Source organism: Cygnus olor, chromosome W, assembly GCF_009769625.2.
Source record: "Cygnus olor isolate bCygOlo1 chromosome W, bCygOlo1.pri.v2, whole genome shotgun sequence".
NCBI classification, from domain to species: Eukaryota; Metazoa; Chordata; class Aves; order Anseriformes; family Anatidae; genus Cygnus; species Cygnus olor.
Genome location: NC_049199.1, coordinates 811,935 through 828,194, shown reverse-complemented (window position 1 = coordinate 828,194; position 16,260 = coordinate 811,935). Strand labels below are relative to the sequence as shown.

Genomic DNA, 16,260 nt, shown 5'->3' with positions numbered 1-16,260 from the left:
TGCAATTGAAGGTGCTGTTTCAGTGCGCTCTTTTTGATTTTCTTCTAGTTTCCTGAATAAATAGTGAAAACAAGGGAACCATGCTGTAAAGTGGCCTCCATAAAGATAATTTTTTATGTAAAAAAAAAATCAAGAGTCTCTGTTTAGCCTTTAATACTTTCCTATATATAAACTAAGGATAGATTTTTAATGCAATGGAGAATGAAAGCACTCAAATATTTTATGATCAGTTTCAAGATGAAAGTGTATGCTTAACTGCATAGTTCATTCTTTCCATTTTCAGAAGTCTAATTAAATTATCGGTTCATCTGTAGGCCAGATGTTGAAATAATTTAGTGAAAACTGAAAGAAACTGTGTTAATGGGAAAATAGGACAGTGCTATGGGTTTCCTGTAATTAATGGAGAGCTCTTTGAAAATTCCTCCATTCAAATGAAGTCAACAAATTGAGCCCAGCTGTTGAGCAAACAGTCTTCTCTGTGCCGTGTTCTTGCAAGTGGCCTCAGGCGACTCTGAAGGGATGCAAAATGACAGGCTGTAAGATTGATCTTTAGTGCTGCAGACATACCAAAGCCATCCAGAATAAAGTCAGAGGAGAAATGGAGAACTTCCAAAACGTCTGATATATCCTTGTTCAACACCACTGTGGTGGAGTGGGTTGTTCAGCCTCCTTTAAGCTACCTTTGGAAACATATATTTTTGGTAGAGCTCTTTGGTAGGCTCTTATTGCCTCAGAAGCTATTTCCAGCTATATCAGTCCTCCGTGACTTCCCAGCTTGGCCAGCACTCATTTTGATTTGTCTCTGACTATGAGACAAAGCCACGCTGCATCTGCATACCACGGGGAGGGGAGAAATGCAGGGCCTTGGTGTGCCTTATTTTAAATGTGCAAAGGTGTTTGTTTGTTTGTTTTTAATGCCAACACTGCTTCTCACTTGTTTGATGCAGCTAGGTAGGTTGTTTGTTTCTGGAAAGTAGGGAAGGGATGGAGGAAAAGTATAAAAGTTTGATTGGACAGAAAGCAGCAGCAATGTGTAACTTTGCAGTTTGTTTTCATAGCCTGTATTTGAGACAGAGTGTTTACAGGGGACACTGCAGTGTGCCTGTCTCTGATAGCATGTGGAAAGCCTCAGACATGCATTTTCAGACAGAAGTCCAGAAATGCTGGTGCTTATCTGAATTATCTATGTCTCGGGAGGCCAAAATGCTTCTCTCTCCTATCGCTCTCTAGTGATCTCTCTGAAAGAAGGATTTCCTCTGTAATGGGTCCTCCCCATGGAGTAAGGGAAAAATCAGGGCACTTTCCTTCTTCTGCCAGCCTTTTGCATCAAGTATTTCTAGCTTCTGATCACTTTGGGCTAGACTGTGCCAAGTAGCTTCAGGGCTTCACAGAGGCAGCATGTGGCCCTGCAGCCTGGGAAGGTGAAGGGAGATAACTATGCCCAAGCAGCAAAGTCCTCTTCCTGGTACTCCATCGCCTGGAGGTTGCCATCATGTTGTATCATCTCTTCAGAGACATATTGCCTTCTTCCTATGGCATATACAGACACTGTGTTACTGTTCCCAACCTCCTCTTCATCCCATTTAAGATGAATTTCACCTAATAGAGATAGGGGAAAGTCTTCCTCCCAGAGCAAAGTTTCCATGTGCAAACAGTAAATTATGTGCAGGAAGAAAACAACAAAGCCTAAAAACAATGCAGACCAACTTGGGTCCAGGGTTGGGCAGGGGTCTGTCTGGATAAAATGGAAAAGATTAGTACTTAGCTTTGGTTTTCAGCAGAGCAGTATATCACATGGCAATATAGTAAAATATTTTATATCAAAGATTGCTCACCAAGAGCTTCCAGATGAGTTGATAACACCTAATGGCTCTCACTTCAATAGTGGTTTATTTTGGCAGGTCTCCCTGATATTTTGTCATATGCACATCTCATCAAATCTTCCCCCTGCAGACCCATCAGACTCCTTTCCACATAGCCTCCCTTCTCCAAATGTAGAATCAGATTCCCTGTCAGAGTCCCTGACTCTCAACAGTCAAAATAATATTGTGTTTCCTAATATCGCCTTTAAAAAGCCTGACTTGGAAGGATATTACTTATTCAAGACGTGTATTCTGACTATTGGCAGACTATGTAACACAATTCAAATATTTTCTAAAGCATGCAAGTTCAGCAGCTTGCTAGGGAGAAAAGCAAAAGCATTATTAGTAGCTTCTAACAAGACAAGCTTCCTGGGAAAGTCATAAACACCCCAAAGCATTTATGAAAGAAAAATTACTACAGTAAACCAGCACAGAACAACTTTTTTTTTTTTTAATTAAGAGAGAATGAGTTTCAGTCCAAAAGGAAAGGGTCTGTCAGCTTTCAAAGTTTTAGGATGGCAAGAAAGTCATCTCAACAACACAAAGGAAGACACTGGGTATTCAGCTCACAGATTTACATATAAATGTAGGTATCTACCACTAACTGTCTGTGTATCAGTTGATTTTAGAAAACTAGGCAGTTTGGCAGAAAGCAAATGCCTGCCTTTGCTCCACTCAGTCCCTGTCTACACGCCATTGAGCTCCATTCCATCTCTAAGCCTGGGTGTCCTGGATGTCTTGGGTGACTAAAACACCCATCAGGGCTGGCAGGACCACCAGGAGACCTGCACCCTACTTATTCAGTATCTGGAGATCAGAAGGATGTCCATGGTCATCTCAAAAGGCATTAAACTCCCATTTTAAAAATAGAAGAGTAGGAATGCATCCTCTCCTGACTGTATGGAGCAGATCTCCATTGACGGCAATGGGGTATTAATACTAGATGCAGAAATAACAGATACTAATAGATCTCAGTAGAGACATAAAATCTTGCAGATTCTTCTTTTCAAATTAATTTCCTGCCCTTTGACTTGCTGTCTTTCCAATTAAAGATGAGAGTAATGCCAAATCTCCAGATTTCACCATGGACCTTGCAATTTTTCCTGTATTTTCACTAAAATTCCTATCTACAAGATTTCCATCACCAACTGAAAAATTTCAACTTTACTGTCTGGGAGAAAAAAAAAAATGCATCTTGAACATAGGTGTTTTCAAAAAGTCTTGAAAATGGGCCCTGGCAATAGTGATAAAAGGCAAAACGTGGACAGCAAATATGAAGGCTGTGCAAAGCGTTTGATTTCTTAAATCCTCTTACCTGAAGCTACTCTCAGAATCTGGGAGAAACCCAGAAGAGTTGAATGCTTAGGACTGAAAATATTGGGACTTTATATGTTGGTCATCAGTGAGGCCACAGAGTAATGGTTTTGTGTGACAGGGATCTAATTTTTTTGATCAGATGACTGAGAAGGAGCTCATGGCCACTTGCGCTTAGGGCTCTTATACCCACCCTTTTTAGGGGTGACCTACTTGAGAGGAATTTTGTGCGACTAATTAGATTTTCCCTAGTAGTTTGGACATTTCATTTCCTTTCTCTTTTCCTTTGCTACCAAAATGAGTGCATTTCTCTTTTCTTTTGTCCTTCGTGAATCACAAACTGTAAGTGGGTTTTCTTTTTCTTTTTTTTTTTTTTGTGTGGGGAGTGGGTTACATATGGAAAATGTATTTTGTTTTGTAATTAATGAAAACCAGACTTTGGGAAGTTGGCCATCCAGGTCTTTATTTATAAGAGAGTATATGTCTGTGTTTTGTTTATGACTCACTTCTACTTCTTGCATTGTAACTTGGATTTGTTTATGCAAGCTCTTTGCTGAATTCAAGCAACGTGGTGGTATAAGAGCCAATAATTTATGTTGTCCAAGAGGGGAGGACTGTAAGTGATGTTTGTATGCTGAATCTGTCATAGTGAGCAAGGGAAGATTCTGCCACTTGACAGCTCCTGGTTATCTACAGAAAATGCTACAACAGCAACTTCATTTTAAACTACTGGTAAAAGATTGCCCTGTTAGCCATGAAGGGAATGATAACCCCCAAATGAACTTTTCTCAAAATCTTGGCCACTCTGGAAACTTCAAAGATTTCAAACCCAAATGACTGCTTGATAGTCAGGTGTAAATTAAGTTTGCAAGTAGATGTGGGCTGAGGTTAATTTAGTGGGATGTTTTATTCTTTACTGAAAAGAAATCACAAACTCAATCATTTCTTTTCCAGCAGCGCAGAACGGATATGTTAGGAGTGAAAGGGAGCACCAGTTATTGCAATAGCAGAATTAATACATACAGTTTCACTCACAAAGGGATAGTTACTTATAATCCATGTGCAAATCTTGAACTCTGAACAAATGCCACGTTTGTTAAAGGACAATGAAACAATTTAAGACAAAAAAAAAACAAGCAAGGTCTCGTGTCCTAAGCAAAGGCCCAGGAGCCAAGAAATGCTGGGTTCTCTTTCCAGCTCTGACAGTGACGCACAACGTGACCTTGGCAAGACGCTTAACTACTTTGGACTTCATTCAGATCTAAAGTAAGTGATCTGAACCAGGCAGGAGTAAGCTTACTTCAGGGGCCATTAATGTCAATTATACGACTGATAGTTTCAGCTAGTTTCTGCGGAGATGATAGTAAAGAAATCCAAGTGGGACTAACGAATTTACCACAGGTGAAGTGAGCCACAGAACTTTCAAGTGCCCACTATTTTCAGTAACAAACACTTTTCATACTATCTGACATCCATGGCAAGCATTAAAGACCAGTGTGAAGACATCAGGAGTATGTGTTTGGGGTATACAAAGTTTAATAGTTACGGTGGACCAATGTGACACCTATGCTAAGCAGGCCTTTCTTCCCTCCCATTAGAGGCTTAGGAATGAGACTGAAGCAAACCCACAATAAAGCACTGATGTAGGAAAGTTTTGCTGCTTTAGAAGAGAAGAGAACTGGAGATAGATCACTGAGGACAACTTAACAAAGTTGTGTTTTCATCTAGAACAGTAAAAGAGGAGGTAACAGCAATTCTTCTGGGACTGTAATAATTATCTTTTTATTTTTTTTAATTGCTTGTCTATGCAAAGTCCTTTCTCACAGCCACTGCTTCTTCAGTAGTCATATTCAGCCTCTCAGTCTTGAAAACCCCTAGTCTTCGTGATACTGAAAGCAGACAAAGGAGGGTTTCCATTCACTGTTGTTTGACCCAGCCCTGTTTCTGTCCTTGTCTCCCAACAGCCAGCCCACCACTGAAAAAAAGGTTCAAGCGCCGTGAAATCGAAGCAATCCAGTGTGAGGTGCGCAAGATGTGCAACTACACCAAGATCCTGTCCACAAAGAAGAATCTGGATCACGTGAACAAGATCCTGAAAGCCAAGCGGCTGCAGAGACAATCAAAGACAGGCAATAACTTCGTCAAGAAGCGGAGGGGGCGTCCCCGGAAGCAAACCCTTTCCTTTGATGAAGACTCCAGAGACCAAATGCCCATTCTGGAAAAATGCATTGACCTTCCCAGCAAAAGAAGTCAGAGACCAACACTGAATCCGTTGATATTGGAGCAAGCAGCCACCGAAGACACGATCATGGCCACCATCGAGGCTGTCATACACATGGCTCGAGAGATGCCACCCCTGCCACCTCCTCTCCCTCCTCAACCCCCGTCACCCCCTCTCCCTCCGCCCCGGACGCCACGGGTTGGGAAAAGGAAAAGCAAGTCCCCGCAGGAGGAGGAGGAGGACATAAAAGTGAAGCGGCACCGGAAAAGCAGAGGAAGTGAAAGCGAAGGCCTCCCGTAAGGCCAGCACACCCTGTCGAATGTCGGGTGCCGGTAGCAGGGCACGCCGGGACCGGCGGACTGGAGGCACGCAGTCTGCTTTGCCCCCATGGCAGCACCGGACTTGTCCCTCGGGCAGCCGAAACCCATCATGGAGAGCTGTGCCAGCTGGGGTTCACATCTTCCTCTTTATCGCTTCGGCCCCGGCCCCTCAGGAAAGAGGGGGAAAGGGTGAGGGGCTGGAAAGGTGGGGGCGAGGGGGGTGGGGGGTGTCAAAGTTGGGGAGACTGTCTACTTTGCAGAGTTTCCAAAACTAATCAGCATCTCGGCATTGCTGTGCTCACACCGTACCTGAAGGCGGGAGGTCGTCCTCACAGAGAGCTGAACGTTGTCACTAGAGCTGCATGCTCGACTCGGATTCTGTTTGGCGGGCCAGGTGAAACTAAGAGTAACCATACCATAGTAGAAATCACTGTAAAAAATAAGGAAAAAAAAAGAGAAAAGAAAAAAAAAGAGAAAAAAAAAACCAAAAAAATAGTGTAATTTTCTCAACTGTGATCTTGATTATAATCTGTTTGAATTTTTCTTTTTTTTTTCAGTTTTATATACCTACCAGGTTTTGGGGCAGCATAACCCCAAATGCCTGACTCCTGATAGAACTATATATATATATTTTTTCTCATTTACTTGCCTAGTTACAACTAGCTGCAATACAGACAATAGAAAAGTAGAGCCTTACACGTGCACACTCTCATTCTGAGTGCTATCCCAAGGAACGACGGAATATCACAGCATTTCAAATAAGGTGCACATGGATATTCAGTTATGATAGCATGTTTCTATGAAGCAACTTGGCATTTGCAATGGCATGTGAAAAAGGGGTCATCCATCAACCAAGTTGTTTTGATACTCGGTACATATGAGTAGAGAACAGCAAGACACTTCTGGGGAATAGAGTTATAGTAAACATGGACAAAATCACCAAAAAAAAAAAAAAGAATAAAAAGTGAAAAGAAAAAAGTAGGACAGAAAAAATAGAGTAAAAAGACAGGGCCCAACCCTACCAGTTCTTATCACCTGCAATTCCCAGTGAAATTATGGGAAACCCAGGATCCAAATTATTTGCATTGGGTAGCAATGCCTTGATATGTTCTTTTAAAGAAAATAGATAAAGTAGATTGTTTTAAAAAAATAGAGGACAAAACCCTATGGAAAATAGGTTCTTTCTTGGCAATTATTTCTTAAAAAAGAAAAGGAATAAGTGTTCTTATCTGAAAATAAAAATAAAATGTTCAAAGGGTATCAACACTGCAATTGTATTAATGCCACTTTGGACATGTTCTCCAAGTTGTGGTTGCCTTAATAAACTAAAAAGAAATTTTTTTTGTACATAATGTAATTATAAAGCTCTCAGTCTGCATGGATGCAAACTGTGTGTGACAAATCGTCTCTTTAAATGGTCAGTTCAAATTGTACATTTCTCATTCGAGTTGTACGTTAACCATTGATCTAACTTGGGTAAAATACCTGAGCTCCATTTCCACAGCCCAATCAAAATGTTTAACTCAAAGACTGAACATGAAGCTGTTCCACTGCAGTAACAATGCTTTAAAAAAATAATTAAAAAAAAAGTCAGTTGTTGAAATTTGAAATAGGGAAATAGGTACATTCAACTTTATTTTATTTCTTTTTAAAGTCCTTCACTACACCCAACACCTGACATGGCAAGATGGATATTAAAATTGGGGGGGGGGGGGGGGGGGGGGGGAGGGAAAATTCCAGTAAGGGAGTGGGAAGTGGAATTATTCAGTGATTCATAAGCAACTGTTATTCCCATGACATAGCATGACAGTAAAAAAAAAAAAAAAGACAGACAACAAAAAAGAAAAAAGTCCCCACCAAAAAAAAAGAAAGCATTTTTATTCTGTTATTTTTTTTTACAAAAATCATATCAAGACCATGGTGTTAAAGGGACAGTGTAAACATACAGCTCATTATTCTTAGAGACTGCTTTTTTCTTCTGTGATAGCACCTTAGCTTATTAAAACTGAATGCATTTGGGGTTTGGACTGGGGTTGGGGGGCTGGGAGAGGGTTTTTTTATGTGTTTTTTTTAATTTATTTTTTTAAGGCTGGAACAAATGTTGAGATCCTATCTCCTTAAAACTGATAAGATGTATCGCAGAATTTTGTTTCTGATTTTTTTTTGCATCATTCATCATACTCATTTGTGCTTTTTGTTTTCCAATTAATGCAGCTTAGAAATAAACTGATTGGTTGCTGCTTCTGTTACAACCAACTTTGCCTTTCATTTCTCTTGAATCAGTGCAGTGTTATTGACTGAAGCCGTAGGCCTGCAGGAAAAAAACATGCTTATGCCTCCTCCAGCTCCTCCTTTCTTCCTTAAAAAGCATTGGACGGAGTTTTAGTTGATTCAGAAACCTTTGGTTTTCCATCTTTCCCTTGGGCCTGCAAGTAGTTGACAGCATCTCTTAAAATGCAAGAAAAAAAAAAAAAAGATTTTGTATTCCAGGTAGCCTGTACGCTGAAACTAAGCCATCTATCCTTAGTTTCATCTTCAGTGATCTCTTTGTTAGCCTTAAAGGACATTTCAACACGTAGCAAGCGGAACAAAGGTCTGAAAGGACCAGATTCTGTCACTGAACGCCTGTTGAGGTTTCAAGATGCATCAGGTCTTACAGAGTGCCAGTAAGGGCACCTAAATGATTCTATGATTCTATGAAATGTACTATCCAAGATGCTGCTAGAGGCAAAGCCTCCACTTGGAAAGCACAACCCCATATACCCTTCACTGAGCATTTTGCATATGGCGAAGAAAATAAAAAGGCACATTTAGTCCTAAGAAACTAAGGGTAGCATTCAAGACTTGGTAACTGCAAGCTGTCCAGTTAGGATGGGCTCTACCCTGGGTGCCCAAGGTTTGTTTTTCTCAGTGAGAAGGTGCTGGGAGAGCACGGCACTGCGGTACTGCCGGGGCTGTTTGTCCGAACACCAGCCTGGTGCAGCCAGTCCTGGATGGCAGGAAGATTAGCTTGTTAACTTGTGTGAAAGCAGGCTGAAAATACTGTTAGATGGCACTCAGAATTTGTGTTGTGCATATTGCATAGTCTACAAATATGATAAGCAAGTTGCTGACAGAATAATATTATAAGGCGATGTACTACATGCAGATCATAAAGGATTTAGTTTTAGGGCTTAAGGCTAAAATCCCACTCCTGCAGTTTATTACCCAACGATATTCCAGTAATGAGCTTTCTGATTTTTTTTTCTTTCTCTACCACTAGGAAGATTTACTGAGGAACTCTCTAAATTCTCTCCACACATTTCCAAGGACTGTATAAAACTGGGGCGAAAGCCCTTTTGCTTATTAAGACCAAAAATACTTTTCAAACATGTCCATCGTGTCACAGATTAACACGTCTTAGCATGCTTCAATAAAAACGCAAAACAAAATCACATGGCTGTCAGCCATATGAAGTGAGGCCACAGGTTTGCATCCTCTCCATGGGTCCTATATTCTTCAGCCCGGTGTAAAAAGAAAGGGGACAAATTTGTGGGGAAAGAGGAAAAACAAATAAATGATCACTTGTGTCTCCAAGAGCTTCATACTGTCAGTTTCTTGAGCCCTTCATTATTAAATTTTCTGTGAAGCATCTTGCACGTTTTTGGGTAACTGTGAAAAAAAAAGTGATAGTAGTAATCAGCTACTACGGTATCCTACAGCATGGCCCATGCCTCTCCACTTGACAGCAATGCTTTAGACCATCCATGTAGAATATTCGGTTTGTGTTCTCACATTTTTTGGGCAGTCTGGTCTGATGAGGTGCTGGTTCATCACTGGGGTTTCTAAGCACTACAGCAATACGACGAATAAGCAGTAATCACTGTTCCATACACAAGGATTTCCCCAACTCTTAATTTCACATGCCCTGATTAAGGACTTAAGTGCATTTAAATAGCATCCTGAAAGAAAAAAAAATCACAGGAAAAAAAATAAAAACAAAAATAAGATGGTTTTCTGAATTGAGAAAACAAACATCATGCCCTTGCAATGCCTCTTCCTTCCATATCATCCAAAAACTGGGGTGCAGCAGTTCTGAGACAATTAGAAGCACATTTCAACAAAGGACACATATTTGAGATCTGCTTAAGATGCCTGCGTAGGTTGTATAAACCACTACATAGAAAAAAAGAAAAAGAAAAAAAATGTAAAAACATGAAAAGAGCTGCCAATTGGACAACATGGGGAAGCAGTTCAATCCCATGTTGGTTTGTTTTACTTTTCTTTTTATTTTTTAAGCTATTTCTTAAATAATAAATGCACATGAAGTGTTAAATATGTATATACTGTATTTCAAAAAAAATCAAACGAATGGGGCACAAGATTGTTCTATAAGTCGTGCTAGCTAATTTTTAGTTTGTATTCATAAGTGGTTTTTAAAAGCCTTTTTTAAAGTGTAATTTGCATGTTCTACTTTGATTGTATGTAAACATTTTAGAGCAAAAAAATGTATTTGTATTTTATTGAATATAAAGGCAAGAAAAAAACTTGTACATTGTTTGAAATGTTCTTTTTGTAACAGTTTTTATTCATGAAGCATTTTTGTACATTTAAAAATGGATATGGACTTGATGTTCTTTGAGGCTTAGATACATCTGGCATGCTTTAATGTCATGCTCCTTCATGATCTTAGATGTTGGTTTTTAAACATTTTTTTCTAAAACAAAGCTCAGTCTTTTTGCTACCAAATCAGGTTAGCACAGTATAGAGCACTTAACTAAAAAAAAATTAAAAAAAGGAAAAAAAAAGTTAATCCTATTCATATGTTATTCATTGTGTGAAATTAAAGGCATTCAATTCAGTCTAACATGAGTTGTGAATTCTTTTGTCTTATTTTCCATCTGTTTCCCATCACTAAGGAGTTTAATAGCTTTTGGGATACTAATACCATGCATTCACAAGCCCTCTTTATGGTAATGGAGAAAAACATGCTTTGGTTCTGTTTCTTTTTTCTCTTCTTCTTCTTTTTTTTTTCCTTTCCTTTTTCCCAGAATATCCTTAAAAGTTAAAAATGGACTGTGCCATGGGCCCCATGGACAAAAGGGAGCTTCCCACATTGAGGCTGTGTGTATCATCAAATGAGCAGAAACATCTATGGTCCAAACCATGTCCCCAGGCACCACCAGCACAGTGGTACCTGCCGCACAGGTGGGACTCCCACTCCTGAAGCAGATGGAGCATCGCCTCCAGACTCCTGCAGGGTGAGGAGTCACAGGGGCTCCACCACCTTCCCCAGTGGCTCATCAACCTTTGCATGGAAAGCAAATCCCACTCCCTGGAGAAGGCAGTGATGCTCAGGTGGAATAGGTGACAGTGTCCTCTCATGTTCTGCCCTTCAGTTTTTTGGGATGGGTTGTCCTGATGGGACAAACTCATCTAACCACTAGGACAACCCCTCTGCTGCTTATACAGCTTTTGCTTCCCCCCAAGGTTATGTCCAACTTCATGTAGAGCTGCTCCAAAGATCTCATTTTAATGGGTCTTTTTTCTTTCTCTTCTTTGTATCTTTAACATACGCACAGCCCCAGCATTTGACAACAGTTTGCAAAAGCGCTGACATTTTCGCTCACTGTTTTTATTGGGCTCTGTGATGTATAAGCCACTGGTCTCTGACTGTAACCACATTTTTTGTAAAAGGCCTGTGGTAAGACTTCCTCAGAAGCATCTGTGAACTGTCAAGTTTTGTGCTTGCTGCTGTAGTATCTGAGGACTGATCTCCCCTCCCACCAGCTCTTTTCTGAGATTTACCTCCCACTGCCACTGAGCACTGCTGTGCTTTCATGGTATCACCTTGCAGGGATAATGGAGAAGGCAGGGAGAGCATCTGCTGGGAGAGAGGGCGTTGTTCAGTTTCTGTCATTGTGTGTGTGTGGCAAGGGATGAGGGCCTCCGTTTGTCAGTTTTTCATGCATTCATGCCTCTGATCTCTTCTTTTCACCAGACTGCTGACACCATGTACAGTGTCAGAGCACCATACTCCTCTCTGGTCTCCTCCTGGGCTGGAAGGAGTCCTTGTCCAACAGCCTTGTTGGTTTTCTCAAGGTAAAATCAGGCTCTTGCTAGGATCTCTCTGTTTATCCTGGCTGTTTCATCCCTGGTAATTACTCCAGTATTGTCTCCTCTTTCCTCTGAGGAAAAAAACCAAAAACAAAAACAAAAAAAAAACATTGAAAACCTTAGGAAAAAAGCTTAGGAAAATCACAGGCTTTGGTAGGTTGTTGCTTTTTTTAGGTAGCTTTTGTTTACTGAAGTATTATTCTCATGTCTATATTTTGCTTGAGTCCAGTGCTTTCCCAATTTACTTTAATACTTTCATTATTAATCTCTGCCTGAAATAATAAAAAATAATGAAAACACCAAGTGTGTCAGAAATAACTGTCATTAGAAACAATGTTCTTTCCTGGTTATCCTCCTTTTATTTTTCTGAGCATCCTTTGCTCACAGAATTAGTGAAGCTCTGTTCAAACCTTCTTTGGTCATCCTCCATATTATTGGAGTTTGAACTTAGGAGGGAATTTCTCACTCTACCCGCAAGGTATGGATAAGGACATGAGCAGTATCCCTAGGGTCAAAGTATGATCTTAATTCACTCTTGATAGTGGAGGTTGTTCATGTCCTCCAGGACAAGTAGGATGACCAAGGTGACCTTCCCTCAGCCTCAGCTGGCAGAGACAAGCCTCGATCTCCCCCATGGTGCCATTTCCCACCAGACTCCATGGCTATCTCATCTGTCAAACTTACGTTGTGTGAAGGGAAGTTTAATTGGTGGAGATGCTTGCAGCTTGTATGCAAGTTGTGTGAGCTCATGACAGCGTTATTTGCTATTCTGTAATATGGAGCATGCACATAATTTTAGAACAACTCTTCTGTTACCAAGCAGAGTTTTCCAGTGACTTTGAGGGGATGGATGACAGGATCCTGTGCAAGGCTCTTCAGTACTGTAGTAGGTTTACGTGGCAAGGTTTTGGTAGCAGGGGGCCATAGGGGGGCTTCTGTGAGAAGGATCTAGAAGCTGCCCCATGTTTGGTAAGGGCCCCACTGCTGACCAGAGCTGAGCCAATAAGCGATGTTGTTTTGCGCCTCTGTGAGAGCATATTAAAGACAGGGAAAAATAAAAACACAAAACAACAACAACAACAACAAAAAAAAAACCACGCTGCTTCACAGCAGCTGGGAAAGTGAGAGGAGTGAGGAACAGCCTTGCAGGTGCCAAGGTCAGTGAAGAAGGAGGGGGAGAGGTGCTCCAGGCACCGGAGCAGAAGTCCCCTGCGGCCTGTGGGGAGGACCATGGTGAAGCAGGCTGTCCCCCTGCAGCCCATGGAGTACCACGGTGGAGCAGGGGTCCATGCTGCAGCCCGTGGAGGAGACCACGGTGGAGCAGGTGAACCTGCACCGATGGAGACTGTGGCCTGTGGAAGACCCCTGCCGGAGCAGATTCCGGGCCAGACCTGTAGCCCGTGGAGAGGAGCCCACGCAGGAGCAGGTGACCTGGCAGGAGCTGCTGCCCGTGGGGGACCCAGGTTGGAGCAGTTTGCTCCTGAGGGATGGACCTCGTGGTACGGACCCATATCTGGAGCAGTTTTTGAAGAGCTGCTGCCTGTGGGAAGCCCATGCCGGATCAGTTCAGCAAGGACTGCATCCCGTGGGAGGGACCCCACAGCACAGGGGACGAGAGTGACCGAGAAGGAGCGGCAGAGAAGAAGCGCTATAGACTGACCACAACCCCCATTCCCCCATTCCCCTGCGCCGCTCGGGGGGAGGAGGTGGAAGAGGGTGGATGGGGGGAAGGTGCTTTTGGTTTCTTTCCTTTGTTTCTCACATCTCTAGCTTGTCAGTAATAGGCAATAAATCTTACTGTCTCCCTACTCTGAGTCTGTTTTGCCCATTATGATAATTGTTGAGTGATCTCCCCGTCCTTATCTCAAACCTTGAGCTCTTTGTGTCATATTTTCTCCCCGTTCCTCTTTGAGGAGGGGGAGTGAGAGAGCAGTTGTGGTGGAGCTCGGCCGCCCACCCAAGTAAAACCACCACAAGTACATATCATCCTGCAAGTTCTAGTAAGCAAAGGAAAGCATAGATAAACTAAAAAATGTATGTTTGGCCTTCTATTAGTAATTAACGAACTGTATCATTACTGCAGTAACATAGAGGGTTCCAAGCTAATAGGAAGTACAGAAATCACAGTGAAGTGTGGTGTATCAAACTATCTATGCATTTTTACTGTGAGCTACAGGAACAACTGGCATGAAAGCACCACAGGAGCTGTAAGAGGAGTTGAACAGAATGTTAGTGCCATTGTAAGTCATTTCATTACAACAATTAACTTTCTCTGTAACACAGAGCAGGACCCAGTGGTTCACATTCTCAGCTTATGCAGATCAGCACTATCCATTTCAAATGTGTTAAAGCAGTTTGCAGGAGAAAAAGATCTGTTTTCATTTTCCTCATGGAAACTATTCATCCCAAAGTGGCTTTGGAGTGCCTCTAGTAATATGATGTAATATAAACTACTGTTTTTTGTTGCCTGTAAGAAATGTCATATTGAAAATGTACTAAAAATCAAATGTTTGGAAAACTTGTTCAGCAGCAGTAGTAGTCAGACCACTATGGTTTTATAAGAGCTGTGGTTGAAAGAAGTGGGGAAAAGAAGTGGAAAGTCCTTGGGAAAAGGATGAAGCAGGAAGATATTTAAGTATTGAGATCTAGTTCTTCTTGGGACCCTTCTGTGCTTCAAAAAAATTCTTAAAAAATTCTCCAAGCCCTAGATATCATGGAGTACATCAGCCCTGCATAAATCAAGCTTGGAGGAAGCACAGTGTTTCTTCTGTAGTGCTTGAAACAGATGTGGTCTGTATGGTATCTGTTTGCTTGGAGGGATTTATCCCCTTCTAAAATCCCTCCCCAGCCAGCAATGCAAAGCTCAGAACAGGGACCCTGTCATCTCTCCATCATTTTCCAGGTAACCTGTTCCAGAAGAAGGGAAAATTAAGAGGTATAATTATTTGATTGGCCTTGAGTATCTTTGAAAAGACAAGAAAATGTCTTTCTCCATTCTACTCCCACCCATGCTCATATCTGGCAGTTCCTGAACTCGCCACAGATGTTATTGGTAAATAATACTCCAATTAAATCAATAGAAGTTTTGTCATCAACACAAAGGGAACAAAATTCCCTGCAGCATCTCCCTGATTTAGCTTGCCAAAATACTATTTGTGACCTCAAATACCTTTTAATGTTGCCTTACCCAATATTCTGTTTATATATTGAAAGAACAAGTATTTCAAGCAGAGAATTAATAAAAAAGGACAAACTGTGAAAGTCTCTGCAAGGTAAAGGCAAGGAAGAGAGCACATGAAGAGCATCTGCGGGTGAGCATTGTACAAGAGCACAATTAGAAAAGGGATGAAAAGTGATCTCTGAAGGAAGCAAATGATGACGTGGCAGAGCTGTAATACAGATAATGACAAAGGAAGGCACTGCTTAATTTTCTGGAAGAGAGAAAAAAAAGCAGCATACCTGAAGGGGAAGCAACGAGCACAGAAACACAAAAGGACATTCATTGGAAGGAGGGAGATAGAGAGGCTGGAGAATATGAAGGTTTAGGTCATGGAAAGAGTATAAAAATGGAGCTTTCAAAAGAAAACAGAGGAGGCAGCCTGCTTGCTTACTAGGACTTTATTGCTGCTTTTTAAGCTGACACAGCACTCATTATTTATCCTCATTAAACAGCTACCATCAGAGCATACTTAGTGACCATTAGTCCTTGATTCCCTCTCTTTAAAGTGCAGATGAATAGATTGTTATTGCAAGAAATAAAACTGTCTTTGCTTGGATATTGATACTTAAAAGTTTCCCAAAATCCTGGTCAAGGATTAGCAAATGGCAACAAAGGTCTGACAAGAAAGGCAGCTTTATTTACTTCAAAGATATAATAATATTTATGTGCTGTTGATCCCACAGCTTTCCATGGGCAATTTAATGCTGATTCAACATCTAACCCAAGTATCTGAGGGTCAAATACTTTCACCTGCAATGAGTCTCAGCAACTTACTTTCTCATGGGGATACAAGCTGCTTTGTGCCCAAGAACAAGCCATTGTGCAATGCCACTTGTAAGAGGTGGCAAACTTTGAGAAAATGAGTCCCAAATCCTTCAAGCTGGCCTGTGCTGTTGGGTACTCCCATTTCGATGTAGAATACATAGCTCTGTGTGGTCTGAATATTTAAAAAAGCAGCCATGGAGATAGTGGAAGGGCCTCTTAGAGACAAACTTTAAAAAATGTGGCTCTTGCTGACTTTTGTCACACTGCGAATAAAATCAACATGAAGCATCTGTCCTGAAGCCAGCTATTAGGCCTTTGCTCAGGATACTGTGAGAAGGTTTTCGTTTTGCTTTGTTTTCAAATGGTGGTTCACCAGAATGTTATCTCCAGAAGGGCCCGGGTGACCCTGAGGGACAAGATCCTATCAGCAAAGAATTACATTGCTTTATCTTCCTGAAAAAA

General features: G+C 41.4%; 1 protein-coding gene across 1 annotated transcript in view; it reads left to right on the top strand.

The window, feature by feature from the left end:
• Positions 1–7,240, top strand: part of LOC121062446 (SET-binding protein-like) — a 104,541-nt gene extending 97,301 nt beyond the window's left edge. Inside the window, exon 4 of the mRNA XM_040542440.1 lies at positions 5,141–7,240. Within this exon, the coding sequence (XP_040398374.1) occupies positions 5,141–5,697 (557 nt within the window). The 3' untranslated portion in view covers positions 5,698–7,240. The remainder of the gene's footprint in view (positions 1–5,140) is intronic.
• Positions 7,241–16,260: the final 9,020 nt, after the last annotated feature.